Here is a 20251-nt window from a genome sequence, read left to right on the forward strand (position 1 = left end):
TTCTTCCTGAGTGCTCAGTTGAACCTTCAGGGGAGGCTCATTCTGAGAAGGTGCTGTCCCTGCTCTTGGTTTGCTGCTGGGGACGGCCCCTGGTGACAGCTGACAGTGAGGGCTCTGGCTCTTTCTGCTGTGCCTCTTTCCCAGTTTGTATCCCAGTCCAGGTTCAGACTCCACAACAGAGCCTAAACCCTGGGTCCTTGTTTAAACCTAGAATATGAGCAAGTGACAAAAGTGGCTGTGCTCCTGATTTTGGGTGAGTTGTTTTGGGATTACAAGGAACTGGGATGTGGCCTGGACTGGGATCAGGAATCTTTCCTGCCAGCATTGCTCTTTACTCAACATGTCAAGGGCTGGCTCTGGGCTCCTGTATTTCTCTATGTAGAACATTACCGTTTATTCGAGGGCAATAAAGGACAATGAAGTATATAGTCACACAAATTGTGCACACTTCCTTGGCCATTTTGAAGCATCTGTGAGGAGGTTTCTGAGTCTCCTGTGTGTTTAGATCTCTCCCTCTCTTTGTGGCCCCCGTCTCTCTTCCTTCATCTCACTCCCCGATGTGGGTTGCATGGCAAGGAGAATGGAGATGATGAGAGAGGAGGGAATGGGGAGCGTTTTAAAATTCTGACTGATATGATGGACTATTTTTAAATATGAGACAGAAACAGACATTGTGAGTTATGATCACTTTCCAGAGTTGGGTCCTTTGGGGTCCAAAGGGAGACAGGAATAATGACAAAGTTCCCAGGAATCTTGCTAGTGCTCCTGTGGCTTCATCAGGACTATAAGGGTATTATTATTGTCAATGATTTTGACAATGAGGAAAGTAATATTTGATGGCATTTTCTATTGAGACCGATAGACCATAGAATGGAAGAGTATTTCCGTCTAGCTCATCTTGGGGTTTGGTGGAGAAGTGGTATTATTGGAAAACAAAAGTTACAGAGCTTTAGAGCCCATAAACTCATGTTTGTTGGCTGACATCTTTCTAAACAGGGGCGAGGAGCCTGCTGAAGGGGAAGCAATATCCTGGGTCACTGAATGCTCAGGATATAGCCAGCCCTTCTCTCAGGTGCACTTAAGAAGACTGATTTCCCTGTACAACATGTATTACAGATAATATCTGGGAAAAAGCCCAGAGTTTCTGGTTTCCATAATCTTGAATGGACAAGAGGAGGAAAGGAGATTCACAGCATTTGAACAAAGACAAGTAACACACTTCTCTGCACATCACAGATTTGAAGCTTGGAGACTCAGACACCTATGTCTGTGTAGCAAATTCAGAGTGACTTCTAAGTCCCCAGAGCTTCTGCCCAAACTAGCAGCAGAGAGTCAAGCCACACTCTTGACTTGAGACTTGAGAGGGTTGGGTAGATGGGAATCTTTATAAAGTTCCTATGAAAGTAGATACCCATATCATAGCTGAGAGGTCATGTGTGATTATCTAGGGAAGACATTAGACTATTCTGTAGATTACTGATCCATGAAAGGAAATTGTAGGTGGAATTCTGGCCCAGAAAAATCTTCAAAAAATTCTATCCTCATTGAAGTCTCATTCTTGTTCATGCAGCTAGGTGATGCCTTGGTTGTAGTTAGGAGGAAAAGAGCCCTGTCTTGGAGATAGAGGAACTAGGAGTGTAGTTTGTGTTCTTTCAAGGAGTCACTGACTATAAGCAATCAACACAATTAGGTTTGAAGTTTAAGTTCTAGTTTTATAAGTGGGAATCTGCATGTTGAACAGTTTGAAATAATAGCCACTGAGGGGTGGTAGAAAAAACAGCAGGATTAGGAGCAGTGAATTCAAATCCTAGTTGTATTTCATCTTTGCAACTTGCCCTCAGGTAACAAAACAGAGTGATAACGAATAAGCTGTAGAGGCAGGCATTTCTGGATTTGAATCTCAGATGTTATTCTTTGGTCAAATACTTAATGGTATCTGAACTTCAATCCCTCGTCTATAAAATGGAGGTCATAATGCTATCTTCCAGGGTTATTATGAAGTTAAAATAATAACACACTAGGGGGGTCTGGGTAGCTCAGTCAGCTAAGTGTCCAATTCTTGATTTTGACTCAGGTCATGATCTCAACTTTGTGAGATAGAGAGCTGTGTCAGGCTCCAAGCTCAGCATGGAGTCTGCTTGAGGTTCTCCCTCTTCCTCGTCCCTCTGCCACTCCCACCCTCATGTGCACGCTCTTTCTCTCTTTCTCTTTCAAATAATAAGGAATTAAGTAAATAAAATCTTTAAAATAAAAATAAAATAAAATAATAAAAATAAATTTAAAATAGTGTCACATTAAATGTCCGGCACTTAATCAATATCTGCCAGACAAATGCTATGAATATCCCATATTATCATTTCTGTCTAATGAGGTTATGAAACCTGATCTGCCAACCCTATAAAACTGGAGGATGACATAAAATCTTGTGGGTTCAGACTCTTCATAAATTAGAGAAGACCTAAAGAAATATAAGAAATTGGGGCGGGGAGATAAAATTCTAGGTCTTGTTATCTTTGACTTAAAAAAAAAAATCAATAAATCAAATAGCTGTTTTTCTGTAGAAAGATCACATGACTTTTTTGCAAAATGATCCCCAAGGCATGGCTTTCAAAGAAGTTCAAGTGGATAAATGATGGTTCATGGAATGATTGGTGACTGGACTCCCAGGATGGATGGGTGACTCTCTGCCTCCCGGCTGAAGATAGTGTGTGTAAATAAATGATTATGTTCAGACCTTTGTATTGCAAAAACCAGGATGACTTTTTGTCTGGGTTTCTGACAGTCAGTAGTTTATCAAAGTACACAACCCTGTTCTGATTTAGCATTATGGCTTCCATCATAGCGAGCAGAGCAGAAGGATTCATTAAGTACTCATGAGAGCAGGGCTCTGGCTTAAGTCTCATCACTGCACTAACACGTAGCCTGTGTTACTCAGATGCATTTCCAGACTCACATATGCACACACACAATTTCTCCTCAGCCTTCTCAGGGGTTCTTGTGCTATGCCACTTAGCTTGGAGGACAATATTTCTTTTCTTAGAAAGATGACAGAGGAAATGCCCCAGGGTCCTGTCTATGAATACTTTTCAAAGAATTCTTTCTTCCTTTCTATATATCTCAACTTCTCTTATAGGCTGGAGGCAGGTGAAGGGCTTAGGGTTTCAGGAGAAATTTATCACTCTTACCAAGACTTGTTAGATATGCCTAATTTCTTAACTTAGATTTTATAGAAATTTTATAGAAATTTTTCCATATTGACCTCTGTCTTAGATGAAGTTATGAAAAACAGGAATACTCACTGCTTAATTAAGTTGTTACTAACCATTTGTTTCCCACAATGAAAGCTCATTTATATTATGTTTGATAGTTATATTACTTTTTACTTCTGTCTTTTAAATAAGATCCGTAGCCTCTACCTACTGGTCCATCATGTTAGTCAGTGTGTTCACTCCTCTCAAATGTAAGGCAATGTAGAGAGAATATTTCCTACTCTAGATATTCAATGTCAAGGAGCCTGGCTGCCTCAGCTGGTAGAATATGCGACTCTTGATCTCTGGGTTTTAAGTTTGAGGTCCATGTTGGGTGTAGAGATTACTTAAAAAACAAAAACAAACCAGTGCCATAGCCGCCCCCCCCACCCGAAAATTCCTAGCATCATTAATTTGGTTTTCTTTTTCTTTCTTTTTATTTTTTTTTAAAGATTTTATTTATTTATTTGACAGACAGAGATCACAAGTAAGCAGAGAGACAGAAACAGAGAGAGGGGGGAAGCAGGCTCCCCACTGAGCAGAGCGCCCGATGTGGGGCTGGATTGATCCCAGGACCCTGAGATCATGACCTGAGCCGCAGGCAGAGGCTTTAACCCACTGAGCCACCCAGGCGCCCCAGGTTTTCTTTTTCTAAATTCCCTATGTTCTTTAAAATAATTTCACATTTTTATCACCTCTTTCTTGTACATTTTTCCCTCTGCAATTTCTAATTATTTTTTTAAAATTTTTACTTTTGTGGAAAAGAACAACATAATTTCATTTTCTCATTTTTTAATATTCTTTTAAGTACTTATCTACTAAGAAGAACCTACCTTCTTTTATTTTTTACTTTTTAAACCTTTTTTGGCTTAAAACTCCCAGTTGTGGGAGTTTTGATTAGGGATTCTGCCTGTTCCTTTGTGAATCCCTTTCCAATGACGCCTGAAGTAACAATGGACAGGACAAGGCTTACTAGAAGAACTACTTCTGTTTGGCCTCCAGAGGGCGATGTTGTACAAACGAGAAACAAAGTTGAAGCTCTGCTTCGTTCCTTTAGCTCCTCCTTCCCAGAGTTGACTTGAGGAGTCCAGATGGAGCCACCTCGTTGCAGACAGTGGCATATGAAGAATTTAGAAGTCGAATTTGTCAAGGAAAGAACTCTTCCAAACTCTCTGGAATGTGCTTATTGTGCTTATTCTGGAATGTGCAAGATTCTGGACTCACTGACTCAGCATTGATGTTTCAGGAGGAACCGGAGCCCAGCCGGTGACCCAGCCGGATGTGCACGTCACTGTCTCTGAAGAATCCCCTCTGGAGCTGAGGTGCAGCCACTCATCTTCTCTCCAGTCCTATCTCTACTGGTACGTGCAGAACCCCAACCAAGGCCTCCAGCTTCTCCTCCTGTACATATCAGGGGACACTCTGGTTAAAGGCATCATAGGTTTTGAGGCTGAATTTCGGAAGACTAAAACCTCCTTCCACCTGAGGAAACCCTCAGCCCATGGGAGCAACACGGCCAAGTACTTCTGTGCTGTGAATGACACAGAGTCTGGGACTGCAGGGAGAGATGAACACAAACTTCTGGAGAATGTGAGACTTCAAGTGACTCAAAGGGACCAACCTGGGGCATTTTCAATAAGATCTCATGTTCTATTAAGACAAGAGGGCAGAGGGGACTAAACTGCTTAGCTCTTGGTACAGACATGGTGGTACTCTTCAAAGAATCAGGATTTGTGAGGAAAAGACAATTCATGAGAAAAACACAGTGGCTCCAACAGACTGGAGGCTGGAACTTGTTCAGACGATCACTTCCCCTGGGACAGTGGTTTTGTGTGGTAATTGCCCATCTGACCAGTGACCAGGCAGGAGATTACCATGACAGTCTATGTTGATAGTTTTAATCCATTAGGGGGGACTCTAGGCCTCTCCCTGACTGAGCAACTTTTCTTAAGATACTAGATAATTCCATCTGTGTGTGTCAATATTTGAAAATGGAAAATGAAGGTTAACAGTAGAGGAAGGGACTGAGGAAAATGTGAGAAAATAAGATCACTAAGCATACAGGGAGAATATTTACTGAAAGTTTCTGTCATTTACTCAGCTCTTCCATTTTAATATAATCTCAAAGAGGTGGAGCTCTGATCTCCATAAGTGCATTAATGGATCAGGTTGAGGGGGACCAGGACTGTGCTAATAAGACAGAGATGATTACTGGAGTGCAGTTGAGAATAGGAATCTGTTAAATCCAAGTGGGCTGGAGGCTCCAGTAGAAAACACTTATATTTTCCTTTTCTCCTAATTTTTATAACTAAAAATTCTTAAGATGAACTTCTAACAAAGGAGATTAACAAAAAGATATGCACTCTGAAACAGTTTTCCTTTGTTATATATTCCATATAAATAAATTCTCCATTCTCTGTTAAAGTACATGTGTTGATCCCTGTTTAGAAAGCAGCCTCGCTGCAGTTATCTCCCAGGACGTATTGACCCAACAGGGTCCCTATTTCTGTCTGAGTTGTCATCTCACTTTCCTTACCCTCTGTTCAGACTTTCCATACCTAAAAGAGTTCTGAAAAACAAAACAGAAAGACTGGGAAAGTTAGATATCTTCCTTTAGTCCTTCCTCTCTCCCCTCCAGCCTGAATCCTCCACCTCCAACACACGCACACCCCCGAGAAACCTTACACACTCAGCCAGGGCTGGGCCATCATGGGTAGAGTTTCCTCTTAAGAAGGAAAATGACAAAGCTCAAATGTGAGCGTGATTGGTGTTTTGTGATTGTGGTGGAATGGACTGACTGTAAGAACACAACTTATCTAGACCCAAGACGCTATACTCTGCACAGGAGGGGTGTTGATAACTAAGCAACTAGACAAGGAATCATGAGAAGACACTGCGGAGCACTGCTGGGGCTCCTGTGGCTCCAGGTTTGCTGTGAATAGGGATGTTCCAGATGGGGCTGGGGCTGGGGAGTGGTCCACAGCTGGAAGGGGTGGGGGGAGCTGACACTGAGCTCCTAGAGTCCTACATCCTCAGGGGTGTTTCTTGGGATACTTCACAGGTTTAAAAACTACATCTATGACTCCCCAGTGATATCATTGTTTTTCTCTTTCCACGCAGGGGTGAGAGGGATGAATGTGGAGCAGAGCCCTTCAGCCCTGAGCCTTCAGGAGGGAGCCAGCTCTACTCTGAAGTGCAATTTTTCTAGCAGTCCATACAGTGTGCAGTGGTTCCAACAGCACCCCAGGGGCGGCGGCCTCACCCGGCTGTTTTTCATAGCTTCAGGGATGCAGCACAGTGGGAGGTTAAACTGCACAGTGAATACTAAGGAATGGTCCAGCACCCTCTACATCAGGGCCTCTCAACTGGAAGACTCAGCCACCTACCTGTGTGCAGTGGACGCACAGTGCTCCCAGGTGATCTGCAGCCTGCACCCAAACTGCAGCTGCACCTGCAGCCCCCCCGCCCTTCCCCCAGGAGGCCTTGTACAGCAGCGATGTGTAGCCTTGAGTTTCCTTATTCGTTTGGTCAGTCTTTTCCTTCTCTCTATAATTATAAACCTATACTGCTAACATGGAGCCCTTAGAGATTCTAAAAACAATGGCAAGATTCAAATCCATGTTTAAGGAAACAGTAGAAACATCCAACTCAGGGTCAAAAGCTAGAGCTTCAATGAGCAGACACTAAATAAGTTCTTACGGTGTGAACCCCACCCATGTTGTGTGCGGCAGGTACAACGGACCTGTTAATATGAACGCATAGCTCAGCTTTGGAGAAGGGTGAAAAAGAGCCTAGTTTTATTTGGCCCTGCTTATGCCTGTGACTTTTAGTTCCTGGAGGTTCTGAATAACAAATATAATAGCAAAGTAGCTATGTAGCTAATAGCAAATAGCTAACGTTTGGATAACAGCATGTGCGGTGAGCATTGTACAAACATCTTTAGTATCATGTCATCTCCTTGACACCTTATAGTGCAGGTGTTGTGTTATCCCCACCCCCATTTTTTTACAACAAGGGTTAGAAGCTTAAGAAATAAAAAGGTAACTGACTTTAAAAAGCCAAATTCCTAATCCACAGGCCCACTCTTGGAAGAGAAGCAATCTGACTTCAGATCCCATGTTCTCAATCCCTACACTCTGACTACCTTCTCAGAAACTTAAAAATCACATTATTTACAGTGATAAATATGCAGAATGTTTTCATAAAAGTCAAGGAATAAAGAAGCATATTTTGATAATTTTCCACTAGTGACATCAAAGGAAAAGCTGGTTCGAGGTCCCTTATGAAGTGAGGACTCACCTATTATCCTCAGTTCTACAGAAGCACCCACTGCCTCCCCCAGAAGGTCTCAGTGACCCAGGCAGCAGAGGCCAGAAGACAAATGAGACCAGGGTCATCCCAGGATTCAACCCTGGGCCTACCAGGCCCTACCGGGGATCTGCTTTCTTCTAAGAGAGGTAGTCAAAATTATTTCATTCCGAGATCATCCAGATGTGCATTCACTCAACAAATATTTATTCTGTAGTGTGATATGATAGGCACCAGTATCTGGTTGAAGATATCTAATTCCACAGTACAGATAAGTTTCCTGTATGTGTGGAATTTTTATTCTACTGTGGGGAGATAGGACAAGGAAACAATTGCATAAATTACTTCAAGATTTAAGTGACATTAAGAAAATAAAATAATATGAAAGACAATCACAGTGATGACATCTGAGCTCTCTGGAATGATGACATTTGAACTGTGTTCAATGACAAAAATGACAAAAAAGCAAGGTGATAAAACCTAGGAGAAGGAAGTTTTCAAATGCAACAATGGCCATGAGGCAGAAGCAAATTTGATATATTTGTGACAGAAGGCTCATGTTCCTAGAAGGTAGTGAGGGGGGAGTGGTAGTGATATGTCAAAGAGATAGTTAAGGGCCCTATCATATGTGGCCTTCTACCATTGTGTTTACATTCATATATTATTCTCTATGAAATGGGAAGCATTTGAGGGCTTTTAAATAGGTGCTCTAATCTGATTTATGTTTCAGAAGGGTCATAGTCCATGTTTGGGGGAACAGCTCATAGGGGGACATGGGGGCCAAGACTATGGCACAAAGACAGGAAGAGCTTCCAAGACCCAATAAAATTTGATGGAGGCCAAGTTCTGGGAGGAGTCCTATAATACAGTCACATTTTCTGTATCTGAAAATTTTGGAAGTAAGCTATTTTAAGAGCAATTGGACAAAACCAGTCTTTTTCCATGCTAACTACACCTCTGCCGGGCTTGCCCTTGTTTAGGTGGTGTTGGAGTGGCTCCAAACATTTTTGGGAAATCTGGCAGAGGTGAGATTGAGTTGAGGACACATTTAGTTTACATTAGTGAGATATATTTAACGTGATTTATAGTGATTTCTATATATAGTTAAGTTTCTGCTAACCATTCCTAGTGTGGAATTGCTTCCTGGACTGTTCCTTCTGCCTACTGTTGTCCACTCACTCAGTATTAGGATGTGAAACTGCAAAAAACTAGCTTGGGTATGTCCTATGGCCCTCAGTACTTAAGGATGTGGGAAGAAGAAGAGAATCAAGGTTTGAGATATTCAGAGATGTGTCATATAATTAAGTAATTAGCCTGTTCTAGGTACCTTCTATCAGTGGAACGAATATTTGTCCTTTAGTGTCTGGCTTACTTCGCTGTAGCCTATTTTCCAGATTCATCCATGTTGTAGCATGTCTCAGTATTTCATTCCTTTTTAAGACAGAATGATGTTCTGTTATAGAGATATATGACACTGTGTTTATCCATTTGTCATTTGATGGACATTTGGGTTATTTCCACCATTTGGCTATGATGAATAATGCTTATGAAAATTCATGTACAAGTTTTTATAAAAATATGGTTTTGAATCTGAGACTTGAAGAATAAAAAACAATTGGGCAAAGCCAGCAGATTCAGGGGAGTGAGAATCAGAAGTATAAGATAGTATCAGAAGTATAAGGTAGAAGAAGTAGTCTGGGGCCAGATCTTGTGGATCTTTGAAAGGAGTATAGATTTTATTCTAAATATAATATCAGAGTCATTGACTAAATAAGAGCTCCACATTGACATGATCTAGTTTATGTTCTAGTACTGTCTTGCTGCTATGTAGTGAGTGGGTTGTAGAGGGCAGAACTAGGAAGGAGACCAGTTAGAAGACTATTGCAACAGTTCAGGTGAAGGCAGATAATAGCCTGGATTAAGGTTATGGTGGTGAATATTGAAATTTGTGACTGCATTCAAGATGTATTTACTAGTGGTTGCCTGAGGGGAGAGGGTGGAGGAGGGGCAACACGGGGGGAAGGGGAGCAGGAGATACAGGCTTCCAGTTATGGGATGAATAAGTCATGGGAATAAAAGGCACAGCGTAGGGAATATAGACAGTGGTACTGTAGTAGCACTGTATGGTGCCAGATGGGAGCTACACTTGTGGGGAGCAGAGCATAATGTTTAAACTAGTCAAATCACTATGATGTACACCAGAAACTAATGTTAACATTGTGTGTCAACTACACTAAAAAAAATAATAAAAATTATGTATGTATTTTTCATCAGGTTTTTAAAAAATTGATATAATTGACATATAACACTGTGTAAGTTTAAGAGAGAGAGTTGGGGGAGAGGACCAGAGGGAAAGGGGCAAGCAGACTCCATGGTGAGCACGGAGCTCTAGTCGGGGCTTGATCCCACAGATCTGACATCATAACCTGAGCCAAAATCAAGAGTCAGATGATTAACTGACTGAGCCACCCAGGTGCCCCTATATACTACATCTTCTTTATGCATTTATCCATTGACATTTTCCTGATTTCAAGTAGACTAAGCCTGTTGAAAAAATGTGGGAAACATGTAACTTCTTCAAATTTATTTAAAATGACTCAATACTGTGTTGAGAAGATGTAATGGAATTCTGAACCCTACCTTCTCACTATGCTTGCTTTCTGCTAATCCACATAACTTCTGATTGGAGACACACTCAGAACTGTTGTAACACAACCCAGATCCTCACCAATGTGACTGGGGTCATGTCGAATCCTGTGAGAAAACTCCACGAGATGGAGGGCAAGAGTCTTCCTGGGTCAAGGCCAGATTAAACATGGGAGGATCCCTGGAGTGTTTTCTTGTCCTCCTTTAGATGGATCTGATAAGTGTGGAGAATCCTTAACTTGCTCTTGTCATTTAAAGCTAAGAGATATTATCACTGAAAGCTACAAGATAATGGTTGTTCACTTGTCTCACTTGATTGCCTGCACGCAAATCACATCTCACATGTAGCCCACATCTTGCACATAAATCTATATCCTGTTTGTAATTGGATCTTGTGGAAGTTATAAAAGAAGTGATTGTAAGAAATAAAGACATCTACTGATCATCAGTTGGTAGTCCCCCCCATCACTTCAGCTCCGATCACCAGGATCCCCACTGCGAAGGTGACAAGAACTTAATTTATTTAATCTATTGCTGTTTTGTGTGTTCCTCTCCCATAGATACAGGGAGAAAAGAGGATTGGACCAGCTGGTTTTGCAGTTGGGCACCCGACCACAAGATGGCGAAGCATCTCTGCTGATGCAGATTATGTGAAAGGGTCCTTTTGGTTGACTGTGAGAGTAAGTTAAAGACAGAAGCAGATGCCTGTGTAGACAGTTTAAGAACCCACGGTGTATTTGAGGAAGGAAAGAAATAACCTGGTATTAGAAGTAACTTTCCTGGCTGGAGATTGCAGATCCCAGCTGGAGGAACAATGAAGACACTTATTGGAATGTTCCTGTTCTTGTGGCTGCAGCTGGACTGTGAGTGGAAAACTTTCGGGTAAAGGGTGTCTTAGTATTAGAAGTCTGAAAAGGAGATTAGCTTTTTCCAGACTTCCTGAAGTTGCTGCAGCAAAAAAGAAACAAAAACTCTGGAGAATGATGACCTAATGATTTTGTCTGACCTTTTTTTTTGTTTGTTTTCCCCCACAGGGTTGAGTAGAGGAGAAGAGATACAGCAGCACCCTTCTTTCTTGACTGTCCGGGAGGGAGGCAGCTTTGTTATCAACTGCACTTACACAGACAGTGCCTCCGACTACTTCTTTTGGTACAAGCAAGAACCTGGAAAAGGCCTCCAGTTGCTTATATATACTCTTTCAAATGTGGTCAAGAAACAAGAACAAAGACTCACCGTCCTATTTAATAAGAAGGACAAGCATCTTTCCCTGCAAGACACAGCCACCCATCCTAGGGACTCGGCCACCTACTTCTGTGCAACAAGAGCACAGTGGTCTCCAGGCACCTGCAGCCTGCCCCCAAACCTAAGACTGGGGTGGAAGCCCCACTCTTTTTCCCTTTGTCACCAGCCTTCAAGCCAGAGATTTTGCCATATTCCATCTTAAATAAACATTCTTTTAAAAAAATATATATATGTATAAATATTCTAAATGATCTTAAAGAATGTCAGTTTCAGAATGACCCAATAAGTGTAAGAACATTTGGAATGAACACTTAAGGGAGTTAGTGATTTCTTAGTTAAGTATCTGGGCTTTAAGGTTCATGTTTTGGGTACTGTTCAGAGTTACACTTTACAAAGGACAATGTCAGGGAGTACTCTTCTTGATGGAAAGATTTTTTACCTTTTATTTGTTTAAAAAGATTTTATTTATTTATTTGACAGAGCGAGAGAGAGATCACAAGTAGGCAGAGAGGCAGGCAGAGAGAGATGGGGAAGCAGGCTCCCTGCTAAGCAGAGAGACCAATCCGGGGCTCAATCCCAGGAGACCAATGCGGGGCTCGATCCCAGGACCCTGGGTTCATGACCTGAACTGAAGACAGAGGCTTTAACCCACAGAGCCATCCAGGCGCCCTGGTTTTTTACCTTTTAATAATAGCATTCATTAACTTTTTCTGATTATAGAAATATTAACTCCACGTTATAGGAGGAAAACGAAGAATATATATATAATAGGAAGTTCAAACATAACGCTATTATCCAGATAAATCATGGCTAACATCTGGTATACCTTCTTTATTAAACTCTTGTTAAAGATTATAAGCACACATGGGGCGCCTGGGTGGCTCAGTGGGTTAAGCCTCTGCCTTCAGCTCAGGTCATGATCTCAGGGTTCCGGGATCGAGCCCCGCATCGGGCTCTCTGCTTGGCGGTGAGCCTGCTTCCTCCTCTCTCTGCCTGCCTCTCTGCCTGCTTGTGATCTCTCTCTCTCTCTGTCAAATAAATAAATAAAATATTAAAAAAAAAGATTAGAAGCACGCAGACTGGTATTTGAACTTACTTCCACTTAACATTATATCATAATCTGAGCATTCACGTTTATCAAATCTTAAGAAATTGAACTTTTAATGATTTTATGAGTGATTTTATGTCACCATTTTATTTCTTCTTTAATCATTCCCTTATATTTGTGGGAATGATTAAATACTTTTCTTAATTCAAATGTTACCCTTTAAATAGCTTGTTATATGTGGTAGCCAATAATAATAATACCAATATAAATGATAGTAATAACTAGTACAAAGACAGTGGAAAAACAAGGAATGGACTTGAATATGAAAGACTTTGAATAAAACAAAAGAGGAATTCTAAATTATGGGGAAGAACAGGATTATCCTCAAATTCTGTTGAATCAATTGTTCAGATAAGAGGTTCTCATACTCTCTCCTGAAGCATCCCTACAGGGGAGGGCCACCAAACATGACCTTTTCCTTCTTGAAATCTGGATGTGTGGGCAGAGTCGCCCAAAGTAGTCTGATGAAAGTACAAACAATCTCATGTTTACTTTAAAATTTTTGAGTTATCATCTTTATTTTGCTGCATTATATATCCATGTTAATTTTAACGCGACATAATCTTGTAAATAATTTACCTATTCTCCAATTTTTCAGTAATAAAAGTGCTCCTAGCTGATGCATGATATTTATTACATTTTATCTTGAGGCAAGAGTACTCTAATTTGAAAAGCACAAAGTTGACTATTTGAAAATGAAAGTGTTGCAAAATCAATAGGCAATCAATAAATATTGCTTGGGCAAATAAATGAAGTACCTCACATGATGAAATAAATTCCAGAGAGATTAAAGTAATTAAATCAAGAGTTGTTAGTAAAAAATATAAATGTGTGTTAGTCAACAAACTGAAGAAGAATTTTCTAAACTTAAGAACAGTGAATGAAATCATGGGAAAAATAGAATAATTAATTACATAAATATTAAAAACTAATTTATTACATGAAAAAAATGACCAAAATTACATTCAAACCAGTTTACTGATAACTTGCTGTTAATCTCACAAAAGATTAATAATTCTTCTGCATAATTTCTATATGCTTAAAAAGGAAAACATTAATATCGAAATAGGTAAATATACAGAAGATGTGATGAGGACACTTGCACAGGAAAAAAATAAATGGTTCAAAACACATGGAAAATGTTTAAACCCACTGGTATTCTTAAAAATGTATAGAAATAACTTTAAAAAAACATTAGGGAGTTGTAGGAATAATTTAATAGCAATATTAAAGAACAGAGAATTTGAGCAAAATGTTGTGAAATAAACATACACTAGTGGGAGAATAACTTTGTAAGCTATTTTGGAAAGTAATTAAAAAACATGACTTAGTAAAAACCAGATTAATTTCCTTGTAATTTTTTCCCTGGAAAACTTGTCTTCAGGAAAACCCTCCATGCATATGAAAATAATTATTTACAAAGTTATTTGGGAAGTTATTTATATTACCCCAAATTTAAAATGAAAATGTCTAATCTTAAAGGGAAAGGCTTGGGGTGCCTGGGTGGCTTAGTCAGTTAAGTGTCTGACTCTTGATTTCTGCTCAGGTCATGATGTCAGGGTCCTGGAATCGAGCGCCATGTTCGGCTTCCTGCTCAGCAAGGAGTCTGCTTGTGGATTCTCTCTTTCTCTCCCTCTGTTCCTCCCCCTGCTCTTTCTTTCTCTCTCAAATAAATAAATAAATAAACCGTTAAAAAGGGGGGGGGAGGGCTTAGTCGTCCAAATGGAATATTATATAGCAAATAAATGGCACTTGTAAAGAGAATCTATAATGGTTATCAAGATATGAGCTGGTGTGATTGTTATTTTTTTAAAAGAGACTATTTACTTGCTTATTTGCCAGGCAGAGATCACAAGTAGGTAGAGCAGCAGGTGGGGGGGTGGGGGGAGGGAAGCAGGTTCCCTACTGAGCAGAGAGCCTCATGTGGGGCTCAATCCCAGGACCCTGAGATCAGGACCCAAGCCAAAGGCAGAGGCTTAACCCACTGAGCCACCCAGGCACCCCGTGTGATTGCTACGTAGGGAAAATATGAACAGCACAAAGTTTGGAAAGTAATTCACAAGATATTGATAATGTATATCCTTGCTTAGCAGAATAAGCAGTGATTTTTCTCTTTTCATTCTCGTTTTTTCCATTTTCTAAAATATAAGCCTAGTTGATTTAAGGTATCTCTAATCCTTATCTGCAAATTCTCTAAAATTCCTCCTAGCTCTGAAGCTCAGTGAGCTGTGGCTCACTGACTATGGTTCACAGTGTGAGGGCTGGCCCAGCAGCCTGCGTTGCATCCCTTTACTTAGACAGTTCCCATTTACTGCGTTCTTACTGTGTGCGATGTATGTACAAAGAGTTTTATGTACATTAGTCCATCCAGGTCTCCTCATAACTTCTGATAATTATTTCTGTTTTATACACAATTACATTAAGTAGCTTGCCCAAGCTCAGCTAGAGATTAAATGCAAAAGTGGGTTTCAGAGCCTGGACAGCTTAAGGCTGGAACACAGTCCACAATGCCGATCAACCTCTGTCTCCAAATTTCTCCTGTGGACAAGCGTCCAGGTTAAATGTATAGGACTTTTATAAGATTACTTACTTGCTGAAAAGCCTCTGTAGGATTTTTTTTTGTTGTTGTTGTTTGCTAATAGATAAGCTATAAACTCAAGCATTCAAAATCGTTTGCTATCTAGACCCAAACTCTGCTTCCAGCTTTATTTCTCAGCATATGCTAGCCCATTCTCCTCTTTCTTCCTTCCATGCATTCATTTGCCTGTCTGTCCATCTATCCATCCCTCTATTGTTAAAGCCACAGAATGGCTTAAATGTATTTGAGGAAGTGACAACAATACAGCCACCATGTCATTAACAAAGTAGGAAAGAAAGAAATTCTGATATACGCAATCTGTTGTATTAAAAAAAAAAAAAATTGACCTTCCAGGGAGTATGGTTCTGCATGAACTGGGAAACTTCCCTGATTTGAGTTTCTGCTGGATTTTAAGTGAGTATTTATTACGCTATCTCAACAAGATCAAGAAGAAAGATCTCTTGAAGTCAAAGTGTTGGGTCCCCCAATAATGGGTCCATGATTAAAGGAGAGAGACCGATACAAAGCAAAGGTCAAGCAAAGCTTTATTTCGTGCCAAGCATCAAGAATCAAACCAAGGGGGACGCCTGGGTGGCTCAGTTGGTTGGACGACTGCCTTCAGCTTAGGTCATGATCCCGGAGTCCCGGGATCGAGTCCCGCATCAGGCTCCCAGCTCCATGGGGAGTCTGCTTCTCCCTCTGACCTTCTCCTCGCTCATGCTCTCTCTCACTGTCTCTCTCTCAAATAAATAAAAATAAATCTTTAAAAAAAATTAAAAAAAATATAAGTCTAGGGGCGCCTGGGTGGCTCAGTGGGTTAAAACCTCTGTCTTTGGCTCAGGTCATGATCCCAGGGTCCGGGGATTGATCCCTGCATTGGACTTTCTGCTCAGCGGGGAGCCTGATCCCTCCTCTCTCTCTCTCTCTCTCTCTCTCTCTCTCTTTGCCTGCTTCTCTGCCTTCTTGTGATCTCTGTATGTCAAATAAATAAATAAAATCTGTAAAAAAAAAAAAAAAAAGAATCAAACCAAACATTCGGGGCGCGCCTCTTACAAGAGAGGGCGACCCCTGTTTGTTTCACAGACTTTTATACAGCAAAGGTCACGTGGTTGGGCCCAGCCACACACAGGTGGCCAATGAAATTGTAACACATAGAGAAAGCTGCACTTATGCTAGGTGACCAATTAAATTACAATTTACCCTAGTAGACATTTGAACCAGCCTATCACCTTAGTTAGAATTGGTGCCCAAAGGGCGGGGCCCATACTCCTTGGTAGCTAGGAGACAGTATGCGCCCCCACTGATTGAATACCTCCTCCTGGCCTGACCCACTCTTGTATTTGGACTTTGTTACGTGGGACTGGTTTCCAGGACTTGTTTCTAAGTAAGTTCTCCTGGGGTGGGGAGCAGAGTCAATTTAAGTTTTACAACAAACTGGCAGTTCAACCAGGGTGGGGCCACTCTGGCTGAATAGGCTCTTACAAAAGCCATAATTTTCCTGCCTTTGGGAAGGCCAGGAGGAGTGAAGAGAGGAGGTTCACTCCCTGGATCTGAGCACTTTTCCTAGAATTCAGGCACGTGCTCTCCTGTGCTTTACATTATCGACAGCTGGTGACATCCTCTGGCTGTTGTAGAAAAAGAATAGTGAGGGCGGTGGAACTGAACCCTTTGGAAATGTGATCATTTGTCCTGTATCAAATCTTAATACTGCAAATTCCCTTTTCTGGACCAAGACGAGCATTCATATAGTCCTGCTACTTCAGGTAGAGGCATCGGCATTGCCAGGAATCTTGTTAGAAATATAGACTATCCAGTCCCACTGGAGACCCAACTGTGGGGGCCATAGACTGGCTGCCCCAAAATGGGTCACTTTGGCTTGAAGGTTATTTTCAGTTAAAAGGCAATCAAAATCCAGCAGATTCAGGAAAAACTCTTATCCACACACCACCACCACCCCCAGCCTAATAAGAATTGAGATAAGCTATCTGCTCCAGGAAGACAACTATCACTGTAAATAACTACATTATACTGTGAATTAAGTATGGTAGACAGGGAGGAACTTAGCAAAGTCTGTCTGATCAAAGTCCTCTATGTCCCATTGTCTCTGAGTCCTCCAGCAAACATTTGCTTAGCAAATATTTACTTTTACATCTTCTTGTGAATTACTTCCTTCCTTTTGAAGTCCCAGACCCCTAACCCCTTTTCCTTAGTTTAGAATGACGTAGAAACCTCATTTTGTCTTTGAAATTTCCATGTCTGCGTGGATTCCCTGTAAGCACATCAGATTTAATTTTCTCTTATTAATCTGTCTCATGACGATTTGATTCTTAGTCTGGCTAGAAGGATGTTGTAAGGAACAGGATAGTGATAGTGTTGATCTTTGACATAATGAAAAACAATCTGTATTTTAGCAAAATCCCTAGGTAATTTGTATGCACAGTGAGAAGCACTTGTCTTCAACACACTTTGTTATTGTAAAAAACCTTCTGAACACAAGATGGCGCTCTTTCCTATCTATTTGGCTCCTCCCTCAGCTTTGAGCCCTGTTCACTCTAAAGCTGGATGAGGTCAGTGAGTGTCTGCAGAGGGCTGTACAAGCTTGTCACTGATTGGGTAGGAAGCAGAAACTTCCTCCCACAGATGAACTCCAGTGACACCCACCAGACTAAAGGAATGGCTTTTCGTTTCAGGAGAGTGAGTCCGCATGCCAGGCCACAGCTGGGGAGAAGAATGAAACTGTTCCTGGGAGTTATTCTGGTGATTTTGTGGTTTCCAGTGGACTGTGAGTTGGAGGCTTCCTGGTGATGAGGGCAAAGAGATCCAGGCACCCAGCCCGCAGGATAGAGATGGGAAGGGCTAAGATCCATTCTGCTTCTTCTTTGGTTATATCAAAGAAGAAGTTGTGAAAAGAAAAATATGATACTTTAAAAAAATTATTTATTTTAAGGGTGCCTGGGTGGCTCAGTCATTTAGCATCTCCCTTTGTTCAGGTCATGATGCCAGAGTCCTGGGATAGAGACCCCATCAGGCTCTCTGCTCTGCGGGAGCCTGCTTCTCCCTCTACCACTCCCCCTGCTTGTCTTCTCTCTCTTGCTATGTCTCTGTCAAACAAATACATAAAATCTTTAAGAAGAAAAAAAATTTATTTATTTTAGAGAGAGAGAGAGCGAGAGCATGTGAGTGATCCAGAGGTGGGGCAGAGGGAGAGGAAGAGAGAATCCTAAAGCAGACTCCCTGCTGAGCACTGAGCTGAGTGCAGGGCCTGATCCCAGGACCCTGAGATTATGACCATAGCTGAAATCAAGAGTCGGCTGTTCAACCGACTGAGCCACCCAGTTGCCCCCCAAAAATACTCTTATGAGTGTCAATGTAGTGACTAAACCTCTTGTTTCTGGTATTGTGTTTCTGCCTAGGGGTAAGCAGCCAAAAGATGGAACAGAATCCACAGTCCCTGAGCATCCAGGAGGGTGAGAAGGCGGTGCTGACCTGTAACTACACGAATTATTCTCCAGTGGTCTTCCAGTGGTATCGACAAGATCTGGGAAGAGACCTTGTCTTCTTGCTACTAATACGTGAAAATGAGGGTGAAAAACAGACAGGAAGACTGAGGGCCACCTTTGATAAGACCCTCCAGCAGAGTTCCTTTTATATCTCGAAGTCCCAGCCTGCAGACTCAGCCACCTACTTCTGTGCTGCAGACACACAGCAGGGCCCTGCCACCTGCTTCCTGCACCCAAACTCTGCCAGTGGCTCAGTCAGCAGAGCTGCTGGCAGAGCTGCTGGCTGTGCTGACCTCAAGGCCGAACAAGTGGGGGCCACTTGAAAGGGTTAAAGGCTGTGAGCCAGAGCCCTGGATCTACCTCCAGCCTGAGTCTCTCCCTGCTGATACCGCTGTGTGTCTATGAGCAGCTCCTGAGAATCTCTGGTCTCATTTGCCTCATCGGATCATGAAGGGCTTACCACATGATTCTCAAGTTTGTCTCAGCAATGAAATCCAAACAGTCTAATTTTTTAGGAAAAAGAAATATGCCCTGAAGAATGCCAGAGATCAAGAAAAGAGGATTTATGTGATGCATGCACATGTTTATATATATGTGTATCTGTGTGCATGTTTAAGGACAATTAATTCTGCCCAGTTTTTGTGACTAGGCCAGAACAGCCTGAGACATATACAGGGTTAAACACATTCCTTTTAAACATTAACTGTATATTCCTCCACATAAACAACAACAGCAAACAAACCAGTCTAAACATTCCTGAGACCCTTTTAAACTGAACCTCAAATAATGATATAAAAAATTGACCTGTGTTTAAAAAAAAAAAATTCAACCAAGTAAAATTGAAGATCTAATTGTTTTTGTTAAATGATTCTTGCACTGAACAACATTCTATCCAGTAAGTAGAGGAAAGCTCTGCAGAGCTGCAGGAAAGGAAAGGTTTTTTTAAAGGCTGAGAGAAGGCATTAAAAAAAAAAAAAAAAAAAAAAAAAAAAGCATTTATTAGGAAGGAATCCAGTGTTTAGGCAAGGTTGCCCTCCTAAGAGGGGTGGAGCCTTTCAGGAGACTGCCTCTGGAAAATTCCAGCTTGGCCAGTTAAAAGTCCATTCCTGAGGGGGTTGAAACTGTAGTCAGGTTAGTTATTAAATCTTGGTTTACTGATTGGGGCTTTAAGTGGCTCTATTATGGATATGTGGTTTTTCTTTTGAACACCTATATTCTTTGATATTACTCATCTTGTGAAGGAAGGGCCAGACTATACTGGGCAACATGCCGTAAGTCATGAACACCACAAAGATGGATTTAGTGCTGTAGGAAAGACATTAGGGTTCGAAGCCAACAGCCAAGAAAGAGCTCTTGAGATGTTATGCACAAAAAAGATGGTTTCATCGAAGCACAGGAATAGGGCCCATGGGCAGAAAGAGCTGCACTGGGGTCCTGAGGAGTGGCCCATTATATACTTTCAAGTTAGGAGGGAGTCAGGGATAGGGTAAGTCCCTAGGGAATTTGGAAGCAAGGTTTCCAGGACCAGGAGGGGACTAGCTGTTGTTAGGAAAAGATCGTGTTTTACTATCCGGTCAAACCTTGGTCCTGAGACCCTTCAGATGTATAGTGTGGGTTGTAT

General features: G+C 41.4%; 2 gene segments (V, D, J or C); both read left to right on the forward strand.

The window, feature by feature from the left end:
* The first annotated feature begins 10888 nt into the window (after window positions 1–10888).
* LOC131836309 (T cell receptor alpha variable 5-like) lies at window positions 10889–13892 on the forward strand. The segment is given in 2 exon segments: window positions 10889–11065; window positions 11237–13892. Coding segments are annotated over 2 exon segments (459 nt in total).
* A 3265-nt stretch (window positions 13893–17157) lies between these two features.
* Window positions 17158–19481, forward strand: LOC131836310 (T cell receptor alpha variable 6-like). The segment is given in 2 exon segments: window positions 17158–17912; window positions 18544–19481. Coding segments are annotated over 2 exon segments (630 nt in total).
* The last annotated feature ends 770 nt before the right edge of the window (window positions 19482–20251 follow it).

Source organism: Mustela lutreola, chromosome 7 (genome assembly GCF_030435805.1).
Source record: "Mustela lutreola isolate mMusLut2 chromosome 7, mMusLut2.pri, whole genome shotgun sequence".
Taxonomy (NCBI): Eukaryota; Metazoa; Chordata; class Mammalia; order Carnivora; family Mustelidae; genus Mustela; species Mustela lutreola.